The sequence below is a fragment of the Scomber japonicus genome, chromosome 13 (assembly GCF_027409825.1).
Source record: "Scomber japonicus isolate fScoJap1 chromosome 13, fScoJap1.pri, whole genome shotgun sequence".
NCBI classification, from domain to species: Eukaryota; Metazoa; Chordata; class Actinopteri; order Scombriformes; family Scombridae; genus Scomber; species Scomber japonicus.
Genome location: NC_070590.1, coordinates 16,939,671 through 16,958,124, shown reverse-complemented (window position 1 = coordinate 16,958,124; position 18,454 = coordinate 16,939,671). Strand labels below are relative to the sequence as shown.

Sequence of the window (18,454 nt, the reverse complement as noted above, 5' to 3'; positions counted from 1 at the left end):
ACCAATATACCAATTGAAAAATAATCATTAGTTCCAGTCCTGCACCAACATAAGATTTAGATTTGGACTTTTGAGTAAAATGTCTCAACGATTGCCATAAACTTTGGTATAGATATTAATGTCTCCCTCTGGCTGAACTGTAATAACCAGGTTGCCAAGTTTTGACTTTAGCTTGGAGTCAGATTTGTTCCTATTATTTTTGTTGATAATAAAATGAGAATTATTTGTGGTGAATTGACCCATTACACTCCAGATATTACACATATTTTTCTTCAAAACATAAGTAAGATCTATGCATCTCAGTAAGTCACTCCTATCATCCAACGCTTTAGTCTCTCAGGTCTGTCAAATTAGAATTAATATCTGAATAAATGATTAGCTCCACTGTTATGCACATCACAATCATTTGTAGTTATATGCTTTTGGTCCAAACAGATGACACTGACAATCCATGAAAGATGCTGCCTTAACCTTGTTATGATCTGCACATCAGCCAGTGAAAAAATAATCCTGTTGTTCCATCAAAAGAAGCAAAGATGAAAATTAAGCGTGAGAAAAGGCATGTGTGGTGTGAGGTTGTGAGATCTGTGCCAGTTGTGTGAGTCCCACAGACAAAGCATGAGACTTTGGAGCTAATAATCGCTTTTGATGTCGCCCCATCATCAGTTCAAATTTTGAATGTGTCCAAAACTTTGATTTGTCACTGAACCTTTAAAAACCTGACAACATTCTCATCAGTGTCAGCTGTACTGTGTGTTTAGTACTCATTTGCAAATGTTAGCGTGCTAACATGCTAAACTAAGATCATGAGCACGGTAAACATTACATCAAAGAGACACTGCAGTTTACCAAAGAGCCGCTGACTGAGATTACTCTAAACAGCATGCATGGGAATAATATACAATCTGATAGATTTGCATGTATTTCTGGCTTTGCCCCGCTGTTGGTGTGCTGTGCTGCTCTGTCTTGTCTATCTGTGTGCATCTTTTCATGCTGCAACAACTGAGAAAATGGATGTGTGGCATGAGTGTGTGTGAAAAGTATCAGTTGTGTGAGTGTCACAGTCAATGTGTGACAGTTGGCAGGTCTCATACAGTATGTGACTTAGATTCTGGTATTATAGTTTCAGTCAGTCACCAGGTTGCCCTTTAAAGCTGCTTTTGTGTGTCACTGAAATCCCTGACAATGAATCCCTAACTCTCCACGTAAGCTACTAGCCATAAATCCACTGTGTCCAACTCCCATGGGGTGTTCATTGACTTTACAACTTTAATATTCAGCTTTTAGTTTAGCCCTCATATCCTCTTTTCTTCAGCTGTGTTGAGACAGAGAGACAGAGAGAGAGAGAGAGAGAGAGAGAGAGAGAGAGAGAGAGAGAGAGTGTGTCTTCTGGTCTTTTCCTCTCATGCTTTGCTAACTAACTTCCTGCTTTTTATTGCATGATTTTTACTTACTTACTTCCACTCCATTAAACAGATAAACATGTCTGAGGCCAACCAACTTGTTAGCTGGGGTCATTTTACTCGATGCTGAGATGTATCACCACCTGATGGTGAGAGACTGAAACACAGTGTCTGTCTCTGACAGTCCCGCTCTCCAGGAAGGAATTTTCTGTTATATAGGTCACACATTAAATAGTTTAATGTCAAATTAATTTTATATATTTTTCATGTATTTTATTTATTGTTTCACTTTGAACACACGGTATTCTTATAACATAGTTTATTCATGTCTATGTTAAAATATTGGCTCAACACACAGCATATCTTCCTATTTCCAGCTCTTATTATAATGTTCTTTTTATTTCACTTGATCGCTGTGTCACAACTTTCTAAATGTCTCTTCAGGTTCTGCTGCAATTCAGTCTTCATCTCTGCCAAGTCAGGAAAACTGATCACTGTACTACATTCATTCATGACACACATCTCCCATTACACACTCGCAGTTCCACCTAACAAGCCCCCACTCTTCCCTCTTTTATAAACACATAAACTCACACTGACTTTAAAAGCACAGAATAAGAACAAATCTCACAGAGATAAAAGATGTGTATGTGTAGGATTTGCACCTTATTAAGTGCATACAGCAGCTTTACATCTTTGAACGGTGACCTGCAGCATGTCGAGGTCACGGCATTGTTTTGAGGAAACACAGAGCATTGCTGCAAAATGCCAGATTGCTTCATCTATTTTAATCCTAATGTCATCAGTGCCCTATGCACTTCACATGACCCCTGGAATAAAATAAAAAAAGACTTACTTTTACAGTTACCCAATATGTCTGGGGAAATATGGGAAAATGACCTGATGCATAATAGATGATTGTTTTTACTGAGTTCCCAAATCAATTTTGAATTTGGCTGTTTGTTCAGCATATAAGATCTTTTTGTCTTTAAGCTTGCACTGAAACAGACAAAGGGCAAAGAAAATCTAAGATATAAATCCCCTTTTAATCCTTCTTTTTAGATCATGTGTGCATCCACTGTAGAGTTGGCTGGCTGCATAACACTCATTTTGTCCCAAAATACCACAGGAAAAGTAGAAAAGTAGAATTTTGTACACTGCAAATCTGAAAATGTTTGTGAGATCAGTGTTAGTTATTTTCAGTGTTTCTCTGCTTAATCAGAGGATTTAAGTGCAGATTAACATGAAAGGCCTGTGTGGAGGAATGTCCATGTTGAGACCCTGTGTGTCAGCTATTGGTTAATGTGCAGGTGTGTGCATACGTGCATTTGTGTGTTTGTGTGTGGAAGGCTAACCTGTCCATCTCTGAGCCTGTCGTGTATAATAGATGAGTTCAGTATCACCATGTTATTCTAACCCTGCTGGACAAAGAAAGAGGGATAGAGGGATGGAGAGAAAGGAAAAACAAATGAATAATTGAACTCCAAATCAGTTTAGTGACCCTTCGTCTCCTTCCTACTCTCAGTCTAATGAAGCCAGTGCTTGCAACTGGATTCTCCAAGAAACTACTGGATGAGAGAGAGACCTCAAGTCTTTCAGAGTCAGTTTTTGTGGCGTAAAAGTTTTACTTTTCAATAATCTCAACCACATTTTTCAGGGTGAAGAGCTTGTTGGACTCAGGATCATCATGATACCATGGTGGCCCAACTGCTAGGGCTGGCCTTTCCATTCCTGCTTACCATCCTGTTTGACCTAACTTATGGTAAGGCTTTTCCAGTGTGAATGAATTTTCTATAGAACATGCTTTGAATGGTTGCTGAAGACTTCATGACAAATTAATATTACTGCTATGGCTGCATAGCTGAACCATAAAAAAACAATGTTACCTTTTATAGACTTGAAGTAGAACTGTGTTATCATTTTATGGTCATATTTTTTATTTTATTTCTTTTTCTTTTTACTAAACTCTGTTGTGTAAAGGAGACACAAATTCTAAATGACCATATCTTCAGCAGAGTGCTACCTCAGCCACCCTACAGGTCATTTGCACACAAAAAAACAACAACAACAAAGCAGGTAGTAGTTGATGGATAAATATAAATATTTGTTACATTTTCTTGCTAAAATGTCTCATTACTTATTGGTCAACATACATACTAATTATATGTGATGAGCTAGTATTGGCATGGTTGGGCTTTAATTGTAAGCACATTTTAAGAAAATGTAGCAATGTTCCAGACCTCTGGATTGGTGCCTACATGTTGAATTTGTTCAGTATCTGTATATGTGAACGATGAAGTGCAACAGAATGACAGTGAAAATAGCAATAACACAGTAAACTAGTACACTACCATACACTAGTAATAACTAACAGTAACAAACAATAACTTGTAACTAGTTGTGAGATAAAAGTAACGGAGTAAAAAGTACCATACTCCCCTCTGCAATGTAATCAAGTAAAAGTTTAAAGTATAATTGAAATTGAAATCAAAATCAAATAACTCAATAATTAGATCAAAATTGTACATAAATACAATATCTTAGTTAATGTTCTTTCATCTTTTGTCTGATGTAACTGTTCATTACACTTAATGTCAATTTGAATATTTTATGTGTGAATTTATGTAAGGTGAAAAAATACTATTATAATTATATTCATGTTGTGATACATTTATTTTAACTAAATCAATTTTTCCTAACTGCTAATCTTGCATGGTGAGTAATACGGGAATGGAGAGACAGAGTATGCAAGGAAGCAAAGATGATAGATAGTTTTACTGTGGATGGAAAAATCATTTGAGTAATCCGGTTAACTCTTTTGAAATGCCCCCATTAAACTATTAGAGTGTGCCTGAAACTCACAGTGTAATCAATCCTGTAACTGAACACTGGCACGGTAAATGACACCACCATCACCTCATCTTCACACACACACACACACACACACACACACACACACACACTTATGTGCATTTTGTATACCCTCTCCCTCCTCCAGCGGTGGAGGTCAATCCCAGCTGGGAGGTGGTGTACCAGGACACCAATGTTTACGGTGTGGTGAACAAAGCTGTGATCCTGGAGTGTGGTTCCACCTCACCTGACATGTACATATGGAGCTTCACTAAGCCCGGTACTGAAGCTATAAAAGCAGTGGTGTATGATTTGGGGCGAGGACCAAGGATCCAGCAGCTCTCCCAGAAGCTTGGAAAGCTGTCAATCATCTCAAACAGTGCTGCCGTGAGCATCGAGAAACTGCCTCTAGCTGCACAGGGCCTGTTCACCTGCCAGGCCTTTTATGACATAGACAAGGAGCCCAAAGTCTACTACTACTACGTGCACCTCACTGTCCGAGGTAAGACCTCCTCCAAAGGGGTCATTTTTTGAATTTGTTTTTCAAAGTCACATTGGTCAACATATGGTTATAATATATGGTTACGTCTGTGATCAAATCCAGAGCAAAAGTCATCAAATAGAAAGATTACTGTTGTGACTGAGTAGTATCAGAAAGCAAAGCAAAAATAAAATATTTGTTATATTGCAACTGAAATTCTCTTTAAGACACATCAAATTCCTGCAAATACATCAACTGTAGGTGGCTGCATTGAATCAATAGATGAAGTAGGGACAGATCAGATGGCTCTCTTGCTGCTAAAAGATTTTTTTAGTTTGACATTTTGGGATATATGAGTATTTGCTATCTTATAGAGAATTAGATGACTACATCTACTAGCATATCTAAAGCTCATTATTAACTTGATATATATTTTGTCTTAATCCGTACAAAAGACAGTATAAAAATGTCGTGTTGTGGTTTTAGGGGCAATTATGTGAGGGACTATTTCTTGGCCAGGAGCAGTGCCAACAAGGCTTATTGTGGTTTAGTCTGATGATATTGATGTTAATTCCAGAGTAAAAATCAAACCAGAGTCAAATTTAACTAAAATGTGAAATTATTTCTTTGCAGGCTACAGTTGAAGTAACATGTATGTGTATACAAGACACTGATCTGCATTAAAAAACAGTAAACATACATGTTGTGTGACTTTGTCTTCAACAGTCCCAGTCACGAAGCCCTACCTCCTGGTGAATGATGTATCTCCAGTGGAAGGATCCACCATGTGGATGCGTTGTAATCTTGAAAATGGGACTGGACCGATCCAGTATGTGTGGCAACATGAAACCCGCAGTGGAAACATCTCAACCTTTGCACAGAGCAACACCAGCGTGGTCAACGTGACTGATGTCAACCGCAACCACACCGGCTGGTACCGCTGCGTGGTCAGCAACGCAGTCAACAGTGAGCGCTCTGACCGCATATGGATGGACATCATCTGTGAGTAGAGGGGATTTAGGGAGTTATTTGGGGTTTTTATAATTAAATGTTTTTTTAATGGGACTAATGAGTATTTACAAGTTAGGTAAACACTTTTGAGGCAGCTGGATTCATGAGATCACACGAGAAGCCATCTTGTCAGTTCAATTTATGCGCTTGCGTTCAAACCACAGATAGTTTGGACCAATCTGCTTTCTATGCAGATCCTCACGTGATCTCACGAGTCCACCTGCCTCGCAAGGTAAGACAGTGATAGACAGATAGTTCATCCAATCACCTGCCAAGTATTTTTTGGACATTCTGGACCTTTTCCAAACAGTTTCCAAGGATGATTTGTCAGGTGGCTCTGTGTAACAACCCATCTGGTGCTGTCAGGTTAGTTAAATTAAATCAAATAAATACAAAAAAAGATACAAGGTGAAACTTTTTATCATTACAGACTGAAATAATAATAATAAGAGTTTCCTATGTTTCAAATCCATGGAAACATTTAGCCAAATTTCTTTTTAAAAACCCTGAAATACCTAAACCATGGCAAGAGTTTAAGGCTGCAGTCCTCTAAAAGCACTTTTTGTGGATGAGCAATGGACTTTTCATGTTTTGTCCTTTCCATCTGCTGTGAATCTTTTCTATTGTTTGGCATTTGATGTATGAGTAATCAGTAGTTTGTGAGTAAAGCATCTTCGGCATTTGTCATCTTCAGAGAAAATGTCACCATGTAATCTTGCTTTGAATGACAGCCTTGACAAATCATTACTGGTTCATGTTTTAGTCATAGGTCCGCTTTTGTGGACCTTCTTTTCTCTTGGCATTTGAAAAACATCTATTGTTTCTGCTTTGGCTTATAAATAACCGGTCCATCATAACTTGTTGAGTGTCCATGTTCTTTCTCTCCAGTTGGTCCGGACATTCCTCAGATAGATGTGACTCCATACACTCTGACAGAGCGGGGCTACTCAGCCCTGGAGAGAGAGACTGTTTCTTTACTGTGTCAAGCCCAGTCCAACCCGCCTAGTCAGTACGTCTGGTTCTACAACAACTCGCAGGTCTACACGGGGCCGCAGCTCACCATCACCAAAATCCTCCGCATGCACACCGGCGACTACGCCTGCTTGGCACAGAACACCTACCTCAATACGCGCTCCAAAAAAACCATCAGCCTGACTGTTTACTGTGAGTGTGATCTCTGACCTTTGACCTTGGATGATGCCATGAGCCCTCTTTTGTTGAACTTAAACACTCCTCACCTGTGGTCCTCTGTCTTGATACTACAAATGGCAAGGAGTGTAAAAAAAACAGGATGACGTTTACAGTACAAGACAAATACAGGATCTTAATCACCTTTGATTCTATCTTTATTAACACCAAATCTTTTAAATACAACTTCCCAGTTATTTCAATTTCAGTTGAACTTCTCCTGTTTTCAGCAGAAAGCTCCTTCATCTCATCTGTTTTCCTGTGTTAAATGTTCTCGCTTCATTCATTACATCATCTCTTAAATTTCCAGCACTTTATACTCACTAAGACTTCCAAAACAAACCAAGAGCTTGCAAATGCACACATAGGCTTACACACACACACACACACACACACACACACACACACACACACACACACATACACAGCAGACTGTGGAAGTGCTCCAGACCAATTCTCCTGTTTGGATCGTCGGAGAAGTTGATGGGACTCTTTGGCAGGTACCCCGCTGTGACATCACAGCCATGGCAAGCGTTGGTTGGCAAGAAGGCCAGTGCTTGTCATTCTGATTTCCTGTTTGGTTTTGCTGAGTTTGAGCATTTCTGCCAGTTCATGTGTCAAATCCCAAAAAGGATATAGAGTGCCTACATTAGATAAGACGTTAACATTGTAGTTCTGATTTGACAATCATCTGTTACCCAGCTATCATAAGAAAAGGCTGCAAATTAAAGATGAAGATTTTAAAGCATATTTCTTTTTCTATAATTTGATGATAATTTATACCCAACATCCAGAAAACTGCAGCCACAGACACTTTCTCTGGTCCTGATGACCTCCCGTAACCCCACTTTGCCTCGTTACGCTGTATCCTATCCCCACAGATCCACCTGATGGCTCTCCTTCCTGCTCTGTGGAACCGGCTTTGAATCACACCTCTCTGAGACTGCTCTGCTCTTGGTCTGGTGGATTCCCCTCCGCCTCCCTCCACTGGACTGGAGACCTGAAACATGTAGGACAAAATGTGGCCGACATGGGCAACCAAGCAAATCCACTGAGCGACACTGCCCTCTTGCTGCCGTCTGAAGGCCTGACTTCCAGCAACAGCCTGTATACATGCATGGGCTCCCACCCTGCACTCAAACGGCCAACAGAGTGCAGCACACGCACATGTGAGGGTGGAATTAAAGCAAAACACAGTTAATAAAAACAGACAGTTTCATATGCTGCTATCCAAAATTCTCATATTCAATTCAATCTCCTCTCCTCCACCAGATGTTCCCCCTGCAGAGCCAGAGTGTTTTGCCTATGTGACTAATAACAAGCAATACCTGATGCTGTCCTGCTCGTGGGATGGAGGGGAACCGAAAGCCTTGGTGTGGTGGGAGGGTCCGGGTGGCCAGGGCAAAGGTGGTGAAGAGAACTCCAACATCCTCGTCCTTCACTATGGCACCGCCCGCAGTGAGAAACCCTACACCTGCCATGCTAAACATCCACTTCTGGTCCAAACCAAGACCTGCAAACTCTCACTGGGTCAGTGCATATCGAACAAACAAACTTAACAAGAAGTAGCAGATATTATTTGCTCATTTAACCTTTCACTTGTCACCTGCAGAGGCCCCTGTGTTGCTGACACAGCGCAGAGTTGTGTCTGTATATGAGGGCAGTGATGTCCAGCTGACGTGCAACCTGCGAGCCAACTATCTTCCTGTCAGTGAAATAACCTGGTTCAACAATCATGGCACAGGCGTGGAGGATACATCCAAGTACAAGTTGCTGCGAACATCTGCCTGGGCCAATCTGACTGTGCGAGACACAGAGGAGACTCAAGACAGTGGCGAGTATAGGTGCTCCACTTCCAACGCAGTGGGTGGAACTGAAATCAATGTCACATTAGTAGTGAAGAGTAAGAAACTGATTTATTTTCCATCCTCATATCTATTGTGTTCTGACCAGAACAGATTGTTTAGCTCATGCACAAGCACATCTTTCTATTTGGCCTTCTCTTTTCTCAGGGCACCCCATGCCACCCAACGCTAGCCTGGTCAGAGTGACATACAACAACCGAATGCGTAACGAGGTGGAGCTTGAGTGGCAGATAGACAGTGAAGCAGAGAAAGAAGGCGGCTGGACAGGTTTCATCCTGGAGCACATATGGGTGTCAGAGCGGCCAGGAAGGAGAGACAGCAGCAACGTTTCGAAGGAGGAGGCGGAGGGAAGGATCGGCCCCCCAATCTGGTACCAAAACATCATCCGGGACCCAGAAGTCAGAAGTCATACAATAGGGAGCCTGACACCCACCGTTACCTACCAGTTCCGGGTCACATCTCTCAACTATCGCACTGTCGGACACCCTTCAGCAGCAAGGTCTCCAGGTACAGTAAGTGAACGGAGTGAGCAACATGTGGGTAGATATGCAGCTGTTGAAAGAGAGGGGCTTAAGTGAGGGATGTCTAATCAAACAGATTGATTGAAAGATTAGAAAAGGCAGGAGAAACAATATTGTAAAATTTCAAGGTGAGTCAGGTGATTATTCAAACATTGCTGATGCCAGTGCTTTGCTGTGATTGCTGATACAATCATTGATACTCTGGTGACAGTCTAACATATTTGTTTTTCTTTTTTTTTGTTATCCACTTAGGTGAAAGACACACACACACTCAAAATGCACACAAACATACACACACACCTCACCGCTTCACACTTTTCGTTCATTTCCTCTTTACCTTTCTTCCCTGTGCCTTATCTTTCTCTAACTTGCCCTCTGTGCTTCTTTTTGTAAATGATCGTGTCAGCTGTACTATGTGTAGTAGGATTTGACTGCTCTAAATCCAAGTGATTGTTCAAGGTGCAGAAAGGCTTGTAGGTCAAGGGTCAGGATAGGATAATGGTCAGACCAGTGCTTCTCAACCTGTGTACTGTCAAAGTAGTGCACAGAAGCTCATGTTAAAAGGATTTAACTATACCAGACCAAGAAAGGCTGAAGCAGTAAAACCACTGACCGTATTGAATTGAGCATTTTAATGCTTATGTATTCAACTTTTTGTTTGGAAGAGGAAGAATGTATTGGGTTGAGAATCACTGTGAGACACTAAATGTAACAGTTGTGTGTTGTTAGAGGTGTACTATTTTGCAATGTGTAACTGTGATGTGTTGCAGCCGAACCACGCTTCAATGCCTACCCCGCTGTGATTGGAGCAGCTATAGGGGGGATGCTCTTTGCGGCCATCGTCACAGCGCTGTTGCTCATGTACATAATCCGCAACCGCAACAACAACCCTCGTGAGTCTTGCACACCAGCACCAACATCCTATTGACTGGTACAACTGAACCACTGTCACATGACGTGGCATTAATGTTCTCTGTTGTTTCCCACAGGGCTACATGACATGCTGTTTGGCTCGTGAGTATATCTGTGTATAGAACCAACACAGAAAAACTAAGCAGGTTGTAATAATGTTAAATTAGAGCTTATTATGTGAATAGATATGCCACTAAAATGTTTCTTCTCTTGTTGCACCCAGGCAGCACAGCCAGTCCAGGGAAAACATTAACTTCCCAGAGGACGAGGTAGTTGCTGAGTCTGAGGGAGGAATAGAGGAGATTGGTGGATTGTCTAGTCCAGGTAAGATGAACCCACATTCACACAAACCTTAAGATGAACATGAGCATTTTAACATTAATATTTAGGACAATTCCGTGTCTTTAAAGTTGGTGTTTTAAAGTAGAGTTTGGAGTGTTGGGTGAAGCCCTGTGGTTTGAATTAGAACAAATATCTACTGAGAATGTCTGTGTTCATGATGAAAGGATACCAATGTTTCTAGCTCTGGTTGATTAGACCTCTACTCAGGTTGCAGTTGGGCAGAGCATGGTGTGTGGGAAAAAAAAAGATGTCAATCAAGGCGTTTGTACACACCCACACAGTCCTTAGAAAAGGGCTAATCAGGCAAAATAAGCACCACCTGTGGAAGTGTACCTTTGTTGTAATAGAGATGGTGGCTTTCCACATCTTTTGATTTAAAAGAAAAACTGCCAATTTTAACATTCCTGATCTAAAAATCATATCACTTAAAAAAAAAAAAAAAAAATCTGATTCTGAACATTAATACTTGTCCTTCCAGGTCCAACTCTTGCTTTACCCAGGGCATCTTCACCCCTAACCACCTCAACCCCGAGTGCCCCTCCCACCATTGGCCAAGACCCTCCCCCTGGAGATGATAACGAGCCTGTCAGCGTCACCATCACTGTTAAAGCCACAGGCTCCTAGTTGCATATAATATTCATCATCAGACTCTATTCAGCTAAATGTTTTTGTAAGTGGTTTCAAAGTTTTACATCATCAAGTACAGCCTCTAACTTGGATCTTTATGTAACTACAGTAACAGTTCAAAGCTCTACTTTACAGATCCTTACCTACATAATAAAAAGGGATTCATTGATTTCTACATTAAATGTTTACTGTCCAGCCAACATGAGCTTTTTACATTTTTTATAGAAAATCTTTTTGATAGCTTCTAGTATTTCCTTGTTTTTGTTGAGGTGAATTTAAACAGGAACAGACACTTGCAAAAGTTCATCTCACCTTATACGTAAGCCTAAAATGAGTGTTGAATTCTCCATTATGTACATAACTTGACTTTTCACATACGATGTTGGTCTTTTAATAATTGATTCATGACTTTGGACTGTATCATGTTGAGCATAATCAGAACAAATCAGCTTCCTTAAAAAAGGTAGAACATGGACAGACAGACACACAGACACACTTAACATAATTATATGAAAGAGACATAACATGAGCACCAACTTAAGAAGTCAGCCCTCGTGACATCGAACACTGAACATTCTCACAAGGACACAAATACAAGGAACTTATTGTTGAATTTAAAAGTAACAGCTAAATATATACAGTTTTTCAGCTCATGATCGTTCGTAGACACCAGAGGCTGAGAAGATGTGGCAGTTCATGTGATGGGGAGTAAAATCTTCTGGGTGCTGATGATGTCACCGAGCTTCTGCTTTATCTTCACGAAGAGACGTTTAAACTCCAGACCGTCACCCTGGAAACGCACAGATAGCAGTCAGCATCTCCATCAATACCACATCTTCTCACATAATGAGCTAAATGTGCTCTAATCATCAGGTGTTCAGCAAAGGGATGACTCACAGCTTAACATCAGCTTTATGGGCTTTTCAAATCAATCTCTGTCTGTGCCGTAGAGCACTTCAGATGCACAGGAAGTGCCGATCATTGTGCCAACTGTATTAGTGGTTAGTGGGGATGGTTTATTCATGTAAAAACACAACATATACAATATTCAGGTGCAAAAACCCACCTTAGACAGTCTGAAGTCCAGCAGTACTCTCTGATTCATCTCTAGCAAATGGACTTTGAAGATGAGTTTGTTGTTGCGTTTGTCAAGTGTGCTCACCGTCACCTGTCATCGTCAAGGATACAATTAAACAACTTGCATGAAATTCCCTACTTGTAATTTATATTTGGGATGAACTTAACTGCAAACACATACTCGTTCAGCATCATTAGAAATTACAATCTTTAAGATCTCATCAGTAGTAAACCATTTTAAAAGGCTAATGATTCAAAAATAGTTCTTCATGAGAGTCCCCAAATATTTGAAGGCCCAGGATAACCCTGTATACCTGAGTGCAGACGTACCTGTTTGGTGCAGCTGAGTTTGAAGACAAGTGCCAGGCCCTCGCAGACTTCTTTGAGGGCAGTGAGGGAGGAATCAGCATTTACAGTGGTGAAGAAACGAGTCATTCTCCGCACTAATCTCTGCCATGGTGTCTACACAAAGGGGTTAAGGTGTGAAAAAAAAGCATGACTTGCACTGGTGTAGCAATTAAGGGTCAATGGGAAGAAAAAGAAGTTTGGATTAAAAGACATTTTGAAATAACTATTAAAAAAAAAAAAAAAATTGATATGAGGACAAAAAGAAAATATATTCATGGCTGCTCTTTTGTAAAACTGAGAAAGCATTGCAGAAAATGAACACATATTGCTAGATTTATTATTAAACACAAAATAACAGCAGGTATGTGAAGATGTGAATTACCTGACTGGCTCCCGGTGTTGCCAGTAGCTGACTACCCAGCAACATGTGCTCAGGCTTGGTCGGCTGGGAGAAGCTGACTTGACCGTCAGTTTGACCTATTAACAACATGGCCTCCCAGCCGCCTGCTGCAAGATCAGGCTGGGAGCTGGAGAACTGCATCCTGTCATCACTACAGAGAGAGGAAGGTGTGTTACACAGGCACAAAAACACCAGTGAGTTTAAAACGGACACAAAGCTGTCACCTGTTGGCTCGGGATATGACTCCTACATCAGATTTGAGCTGTTTGTTCCCTGCTGAGCTCAGAGAGGTCGGAGGTTGCTTTACGCCTGCAGGAACACACACACACACACACATACACACATACATACATATCAGTCCAGTGAACACTAAACTTAATGTTGAATTCCAATAACTGATTTTGTGACTTGCCTTGAGTGAACCAGCGGTCTTTCTGTATTGCTGCAATGTCGATGCGTGCGTCTGGACTGGCCAGTAGTAATTTAGACAACAAACCTGGAAGGAGAAGTTGAGAGAGATTTTTATTAAAGCTTTACGACATGGGTGGAAAATGCAGTACTTAACCTCTGGGACCTACTAAGAGGCATTGGCTGTATTTTCTTCCAAGGAGGTAAATACGTTATCTTCTGGAGCCAATCAGAATACTCCTGACAGCTTTCAGAGGGCTGGTCCCATGGCAATTCTAAAAAAGAAGCATCATAAAACATATACAGACTTTATTTATCAGTGTCTGACACATGAAAACGCTGCTGAAATACATGAAGGCACTAAATGAAAAAACAGCAACAAACAATCAACTAGCATCCTAATAATAATAATAATAATAATAATAATAATAATAATAATAATAATACATGATATATTTTTTACAATAATTCTTCCCCTTTGTACTATCTCTAATCTAGTTCTAAAACAAATTCAGGGTTATTTCCTCACATATCAGTAAAGAGGTAGGTCTAAGATACCTCCTTGAAAAGACAGCAGTCTGGTGAAATAAGTGGTGAACAAGATTTTAAATGTTTATAGTCCGCAGTACTCATAAAATAAGCAGTATATATTTCACAACACACTCACAAAGAAACCCCTCAAAAGTTTATGGAATCTGTCTGACAATCTCAGCAAAAATTGAGCATATTAACCATCATAGTACCAAGGATGTTATATTGTATTGTATTCACACCCTGTGAACAGGTTTTGAGATCTTACCTCCAGCCAACATGGCAGTGAGGACGATCCCACAAGCCCAGATGTCTGCAGGCTGAGCTTTGTACTCTGTTTGGCTGAGAAGCTCCGGGGCCACGTAGGGAAGAGTCCCACAGAGTCGATTCAGAAGACGCTCCTGCCCTTTGAACCGAAACATAGTCGCCAGGCCGAAATCCGTCAGCTTCAGGTTATCTAAAAAAAGTAAAAGAACAAATGCCAAAAATGGTTATAATAAATTCAATCCAACGTTATTCCTCCAACACCTTAATATCCCTACATGGTATTCTGTCACCTTTGTCATCCAACAAAATGTTCTCTGGCTTTATGTCTCTGTGGGTGATGCCAGAATTGTGGAGGTACTCCTGCAAGAGGTGAAACCGAGAAATCAATAAGAGCAGAAGCAGGAGCGAGAAGTTAAATCCACACAGAGTTGCTTCACTCACCACAGCCCCGATTAGCTGCTGGAAAAATTTGTGAGCATCTTTCTCTGCCATCCCCACATCAGGCTCTAAAAAGGAGGAGAAGATTACTTTAAAAAAAAAAGAACTGACAATATCAGTTATTAACAGGACACATCATTCACTGCAAATGTTACTTTTCCACTGTGTAATCAATTTGTATTTAAAGAGCAAAACACAAAGAGGACACACAGAGGAAAATCAGAGTCTATGTTTCCATCCAATAGTCAAGTGAATTTCAAATGATATGCAAAAATAACTGAATATCTTCCATCCACCTTTCTAATCCTCTTTTATATGTTGTCATTGTACAGAGAGACTTTTTTGTAAGTTTGTCATTGGTGAGTTTAAGATTTATATATCAGTCCAAAAAATGAACACTTGTGATTAACTGTCACATTTAAAGAGAAGATTGAAAGATGAAGTCATACATTTTGTGATTTCAATCATTGCTGGTTACAGCCTGTTAGAGAGAAGTCTTGTGTTTGCTGCTTGCTGTCGAGCATCTCACCGATTCGGTCGAACAGCTCTCCTCCTGTGCAGTACTCCAGGAAGAGGTACACAGTCTGTCCTTCTTTCCGATGGCCAAAAAAGCGTACAATGTTGCGGTGGTTGAGCATCTACCAAAAAGAAGCAAACAATACAAACATCAATATACAAGTGTGTTCTCAGCCATGTGTTGGTGTAAATGTAACATGTATAAATGAAACACTGAAAAGCTATTTAAAAAGCCATAAATGATGATGAAGCACAGCTAGGCAGCTTCAGGTTATATTAACTGTACTGAAGGTGGGTGACCAACCTTATGGATGAGGATCTCCTTCTTGACATTGTCAGCGCATTCTTTAGCCTGCGAGCTATCAATCACCTTCACTGCTACCGCCTCCTCCGTCTGTCTGTTCACCAGCAGCCTCACTCTGACAACATGAACAGACGGATTAGAGCAAAGAAAAGAAAAGTGAGAAGAGGCTGTTATGAAGGAATAATAATAATAATAATAATAATAATAATAATAATAATAGTATAATCTGTTCAAGCTATTTTTGACCAAAAATTGGGAAAGAAATTCACTGGTCCCAGCTTTCATAAACTGATCATTCTTGGCTTTGTGACTAAACAAGACCATTTGAAGATCAATGACAGGCTCTGGGAACTTAAGATGAACAATAATCACATTTATCTGATATTTTACAATCTACACAAATAGTCAATTTATTGAGAAAATAAAGATTTTTTACAGCCCTAGCTATGAGACCGGTGAAGCTTTTTAAAGATGTTAAATGTTTGAGTTTAATGTCTCATTACACTTGCACACACAGTTTTAGTCGTGACATGTGACATTTTTTTTCCCATTAATCTATGCATTATTGTGTCTATATAATGTCAGTTATAATTTCCCACGTCCAAGGTGAGGTATTTAAATGTCTATTTTGTCCAACCAAAAGATCAAAACATAATATTGAGTTCACTGTCATGTATGGCAAAGGAAAAAAATCCGATCTTCAGATTTGAGAAGCTAAAACCAGACAATTTGTCACATGTTTGCTTAAAGAAGTGACCAAAACCATGTTTAAAATAGTTGTTGATTAAATATAAGTTGATCAACTAATGAACAAATCATTGCATTCATACTCTCCATAAGCTCCTTCTCCCAAAGTCTGTACCAGGTCCCAGTCCTGCACGAAAGGCACCGCCATGCTAAAGACAGAAAAACAGTGTCGTAGTAAAACAACAAAACAACATTTACTCACACATCTTAAAAACTAAAAGAAGCAGTGAAAAGCAGATTGTAGTTAGTTATTTATCTTACCTACACTGCCTTCCTCAGCCCGCAAAAACTAGTTCAACTTCTACATATATTTGACGAAGCGACTGCAAGATGTTTGGCACACATTTGGCGCGTTAACTTCAAACTCGTCATTTCCGCCCTCTGTGCGTCTTACGTCACCGCGTCCTGCATCATCGTCTCCTGTTGCCAAACATGTTAAAAATCATTATTTTTGTAAAAGGAAGGAGCATTTGAATTGTCATCCGTTTCTAAAATAAAAAGAGAATGTTGTTTCTTTATTTATTTTGTAATTGCTCATATTTTGTTGTATTTTGGAAAGTATTTATTTATTTATTTTTTACTTCACATTGGATTTGTATTGATTTGTACGGCATGGAAGCTGTGGTATTCACATAATTTCTCTCCACACAAATCAATAATTTGGAACAATTATATATTATCAGTGGAGCAAATCTTTATTTACAAAATTGGAGTGTTTATTGTTTTATGTACAAAAATATCAATATTTGTAGCACTGTAAACCTTTTTTATTTTGTTAGATAAGTTTCATATCCACAAAGCCAACATATCAAAAAGAACCCCATCATCTAAGTCATTTTTAATTGATATAAAATATTATTTTGAATAAGAATAAGTCATCAAAATCTGTTTGAATGTTTTATTGAAGATGTCGATCACTCACGACGAATGACTTATAAAATGATATATCTGATTTTTGCCTCTGTTGATTTTTTTATTAATTTTGTGTTTCATTCCGTTTCCTTTTTTCATCGTTTTATTATTAGACTGTTTAAAAATCTAATAAAATAAATCTGTTTTATTTTTGTCTGTAGCATATGTTTGTCTTGATCACATTGTTCACTACAGTGTTACAAAAAACACCCCTTCACTTCAGCCTCCCTCCTGTTGCTATTTATTGTACCTTGTCAAATTATAAGGACACTAAACTCATGAGTGTGCACTATGTAGGCCTCATAAAAATGTAATAAATACTCAAAAGCTATAACATCCATTTTCACAATCCTATACACTTGTTATTTTATCAATAGAAAATGTTTCATGCAAACACAAATTTCTAATTACAGCAAAATGTCTTGTAATTATAGGTATATTAAATAAAATATATGTTCATCCTCCTTTTGAGTTACCCTGCCAAAAGCTTTTACTGGCAGCTCCTACATGCTACAGGAATTTTGGATGGAACAAATTCTGAGGATTTTGCAAGTCTTACCAGTAGTGGGACTTGTCCAGTGGGTGACAGAGGAGAGGCGCTGAGGTCAAAAGATTTAGTACTACTACTTAGTTCAGTAAATTTCACAGTAATCAGTTACATTATTATGTGTGTGTGTGAAAATGAGATTTTGGACAGTGTTCAAAAAAAAGTTTATTTTTTATTTTTTAGAAAGTGACTATACTTAATAAATTACATATAATACATAGAGTAAATAACCACTGTTGCAGACCTAAGCAGTACAATTTTTTCAAGTTAAATTGTAAAAATAGTGGTAATGTCCTGCCAACACAGGCCAACTGCCCAGCTGTTACTGACCTACTTATCTTTATTGCTTGTTTAGGACCTGCCTTCTCTCCCACTTTGTTACATTTCAAAATGTAATCCACAAACCTTTTTTCAAGGTGCAGCTATGTAACATATTGCATCTGGATCAATGTATCAATGAGTCAGCCCTTTGAGAAGCTAGAGTGAAACAAAAAGGTCAAATTGAAAAGCTGTTAAATGATCAGCTGTGTTTGCAGGTTTGAAAATATGAAGAGGAAAGGTTTTGATAACGTTCAGCACTATTTAAATGCAAAAGCACTATGACCAATATAACCAACATTGTGTGTGTGTGTGTGTGTGTGTGTGTGTGTGTGTGTGTGTGTGTGTGTGTGTGTGTGTGTGTGTAGGCGCACAAGCACAATCAATAACTGAGTCAACATGTCAACAAGCAATGCCTCTGTGTTTTGGGAAATGATGAAG

General features: G+C 39.4%; 2 protein-coding genes across 2 annotated transcripts; one reads left to right on the top strand and one right to left on the bottom strand.

Annotated features, from left to right (window-relative positions):
* Nucleotides 1–3,098: 3,098 nt before the first annotated feature.
* LOC128371816 (V-set and immunoglobulin domain-containing protein 10-like 2) lies at nucleotides 3,099–11,305 on the top strand. The gene is made up of 12 exons (XM_053332193.1): nucleotides 3,099–3,172; nucleotides 4,379–4,755; nucleotides 5,461–5,736; nucleotides 6,634–6,909; nucleotides 7,815–8,102; nucleotides 8,206–8,463; nucleotides 8,546–8,836; nucleotides 8,946–9,305; nucleotides 10,090–10,212; nucleotides 10,309–10,333; nucleotides 10,455–10,555; nucleotides 11,052–11,305. The coding sequence occupies exons 1-12, from the start codon at nucleotides 3,099–3,101 to the stop codon at nucleotides 11,195–11,197; spliced, it is 2,595 nt and encodes an 864-aa protein (XP_053188168.1). The 3' UTR covers nucleotides 11,198–11,305.
* Nucleotides 11,306–11,811: 506 nt separating this feature from the next.
* Nucleotides 11,812–16,567, bottom strand: chek1 (checkpoint kinase 1). The gene is made up of 14 exons (XM_053332198.1): nucleotides 16,498–16,567; nucleotides 16,320–16,385; nucleotides 15,490–15,604; nucleotides 15,199–15,307; nucleotides 14,673–14,737; nucleotides 14,522–14,591; nucleotides 14,233–14,421; nucleotides 13,604–13,708; nucleotides 13,438–13,521; nucleotides 13,250–13,334; nucleotides 13,008–13,176; nucleotides 12,608–12,739; nucleotides 12,267–12,368; nucleotides 11,812–11,990 (listed from the first exon to the last, which is right to left on the bottom strand). The coding sequence occupies exons 2-14, from the start codon at nucleotides 16,382–16,384 to the stop codon at nucleotides 11,895–11,897; spliced, it is 1,386 nt and encodes a 461-aa protein (XP_053188173.1). The 5' UTR covers nucleotide 16,385; nucleotides 16,498–16,567; the 3' UTR covers nucleotides 11,812–11,894.
* Between the last annotated feature and the right edge of the window lie 1,887 nt (nucleotides 16,568–18,454).

Coding starts and splice junctions, on each gene's coding strand:
- LOC128371816 (XM_053332193.1), top strand. CDS start 3,099: ATGGTGGCCCAACTGCTAGGGCTGGCCTTTCCATTCCTGCTTACCATC. Junction 5,737..6,633: donor CATATGGATGGACATCATCT/GTGAGTAGAGGG, acceptor CTTTCTCTCCAG/TTGGTCCGGACATTCCTCAG. Junction 10,213..10,308: donor CAACCGCAACAACAACCCTC/GTGAGTCTTGCA, acceptor TGTTTCCCACAG/GGCTACATGACATGCTGTTT.
- chek1 (XM_053332198.1), bottom strand. CDS start 16,384: ATGGCGGTGCCTTTCGTGCAGGACTGGGACCTGGTACAGACTTTGGGA. Junction 15,308..15,489: donor AGGAGATCCTCATCCATAAG/GTTGGTCACCCA, acceptor TCTTTTTGGTAG/ATGCTCAACCACCGCAACAT. Junction 13,709..14,232: donor CACTGCCATGTTGGCTGGAG/GTAAGATCTCAA, acceptor CTTCTTTTTTAG/AATTGCCATGGGACCAGCCC.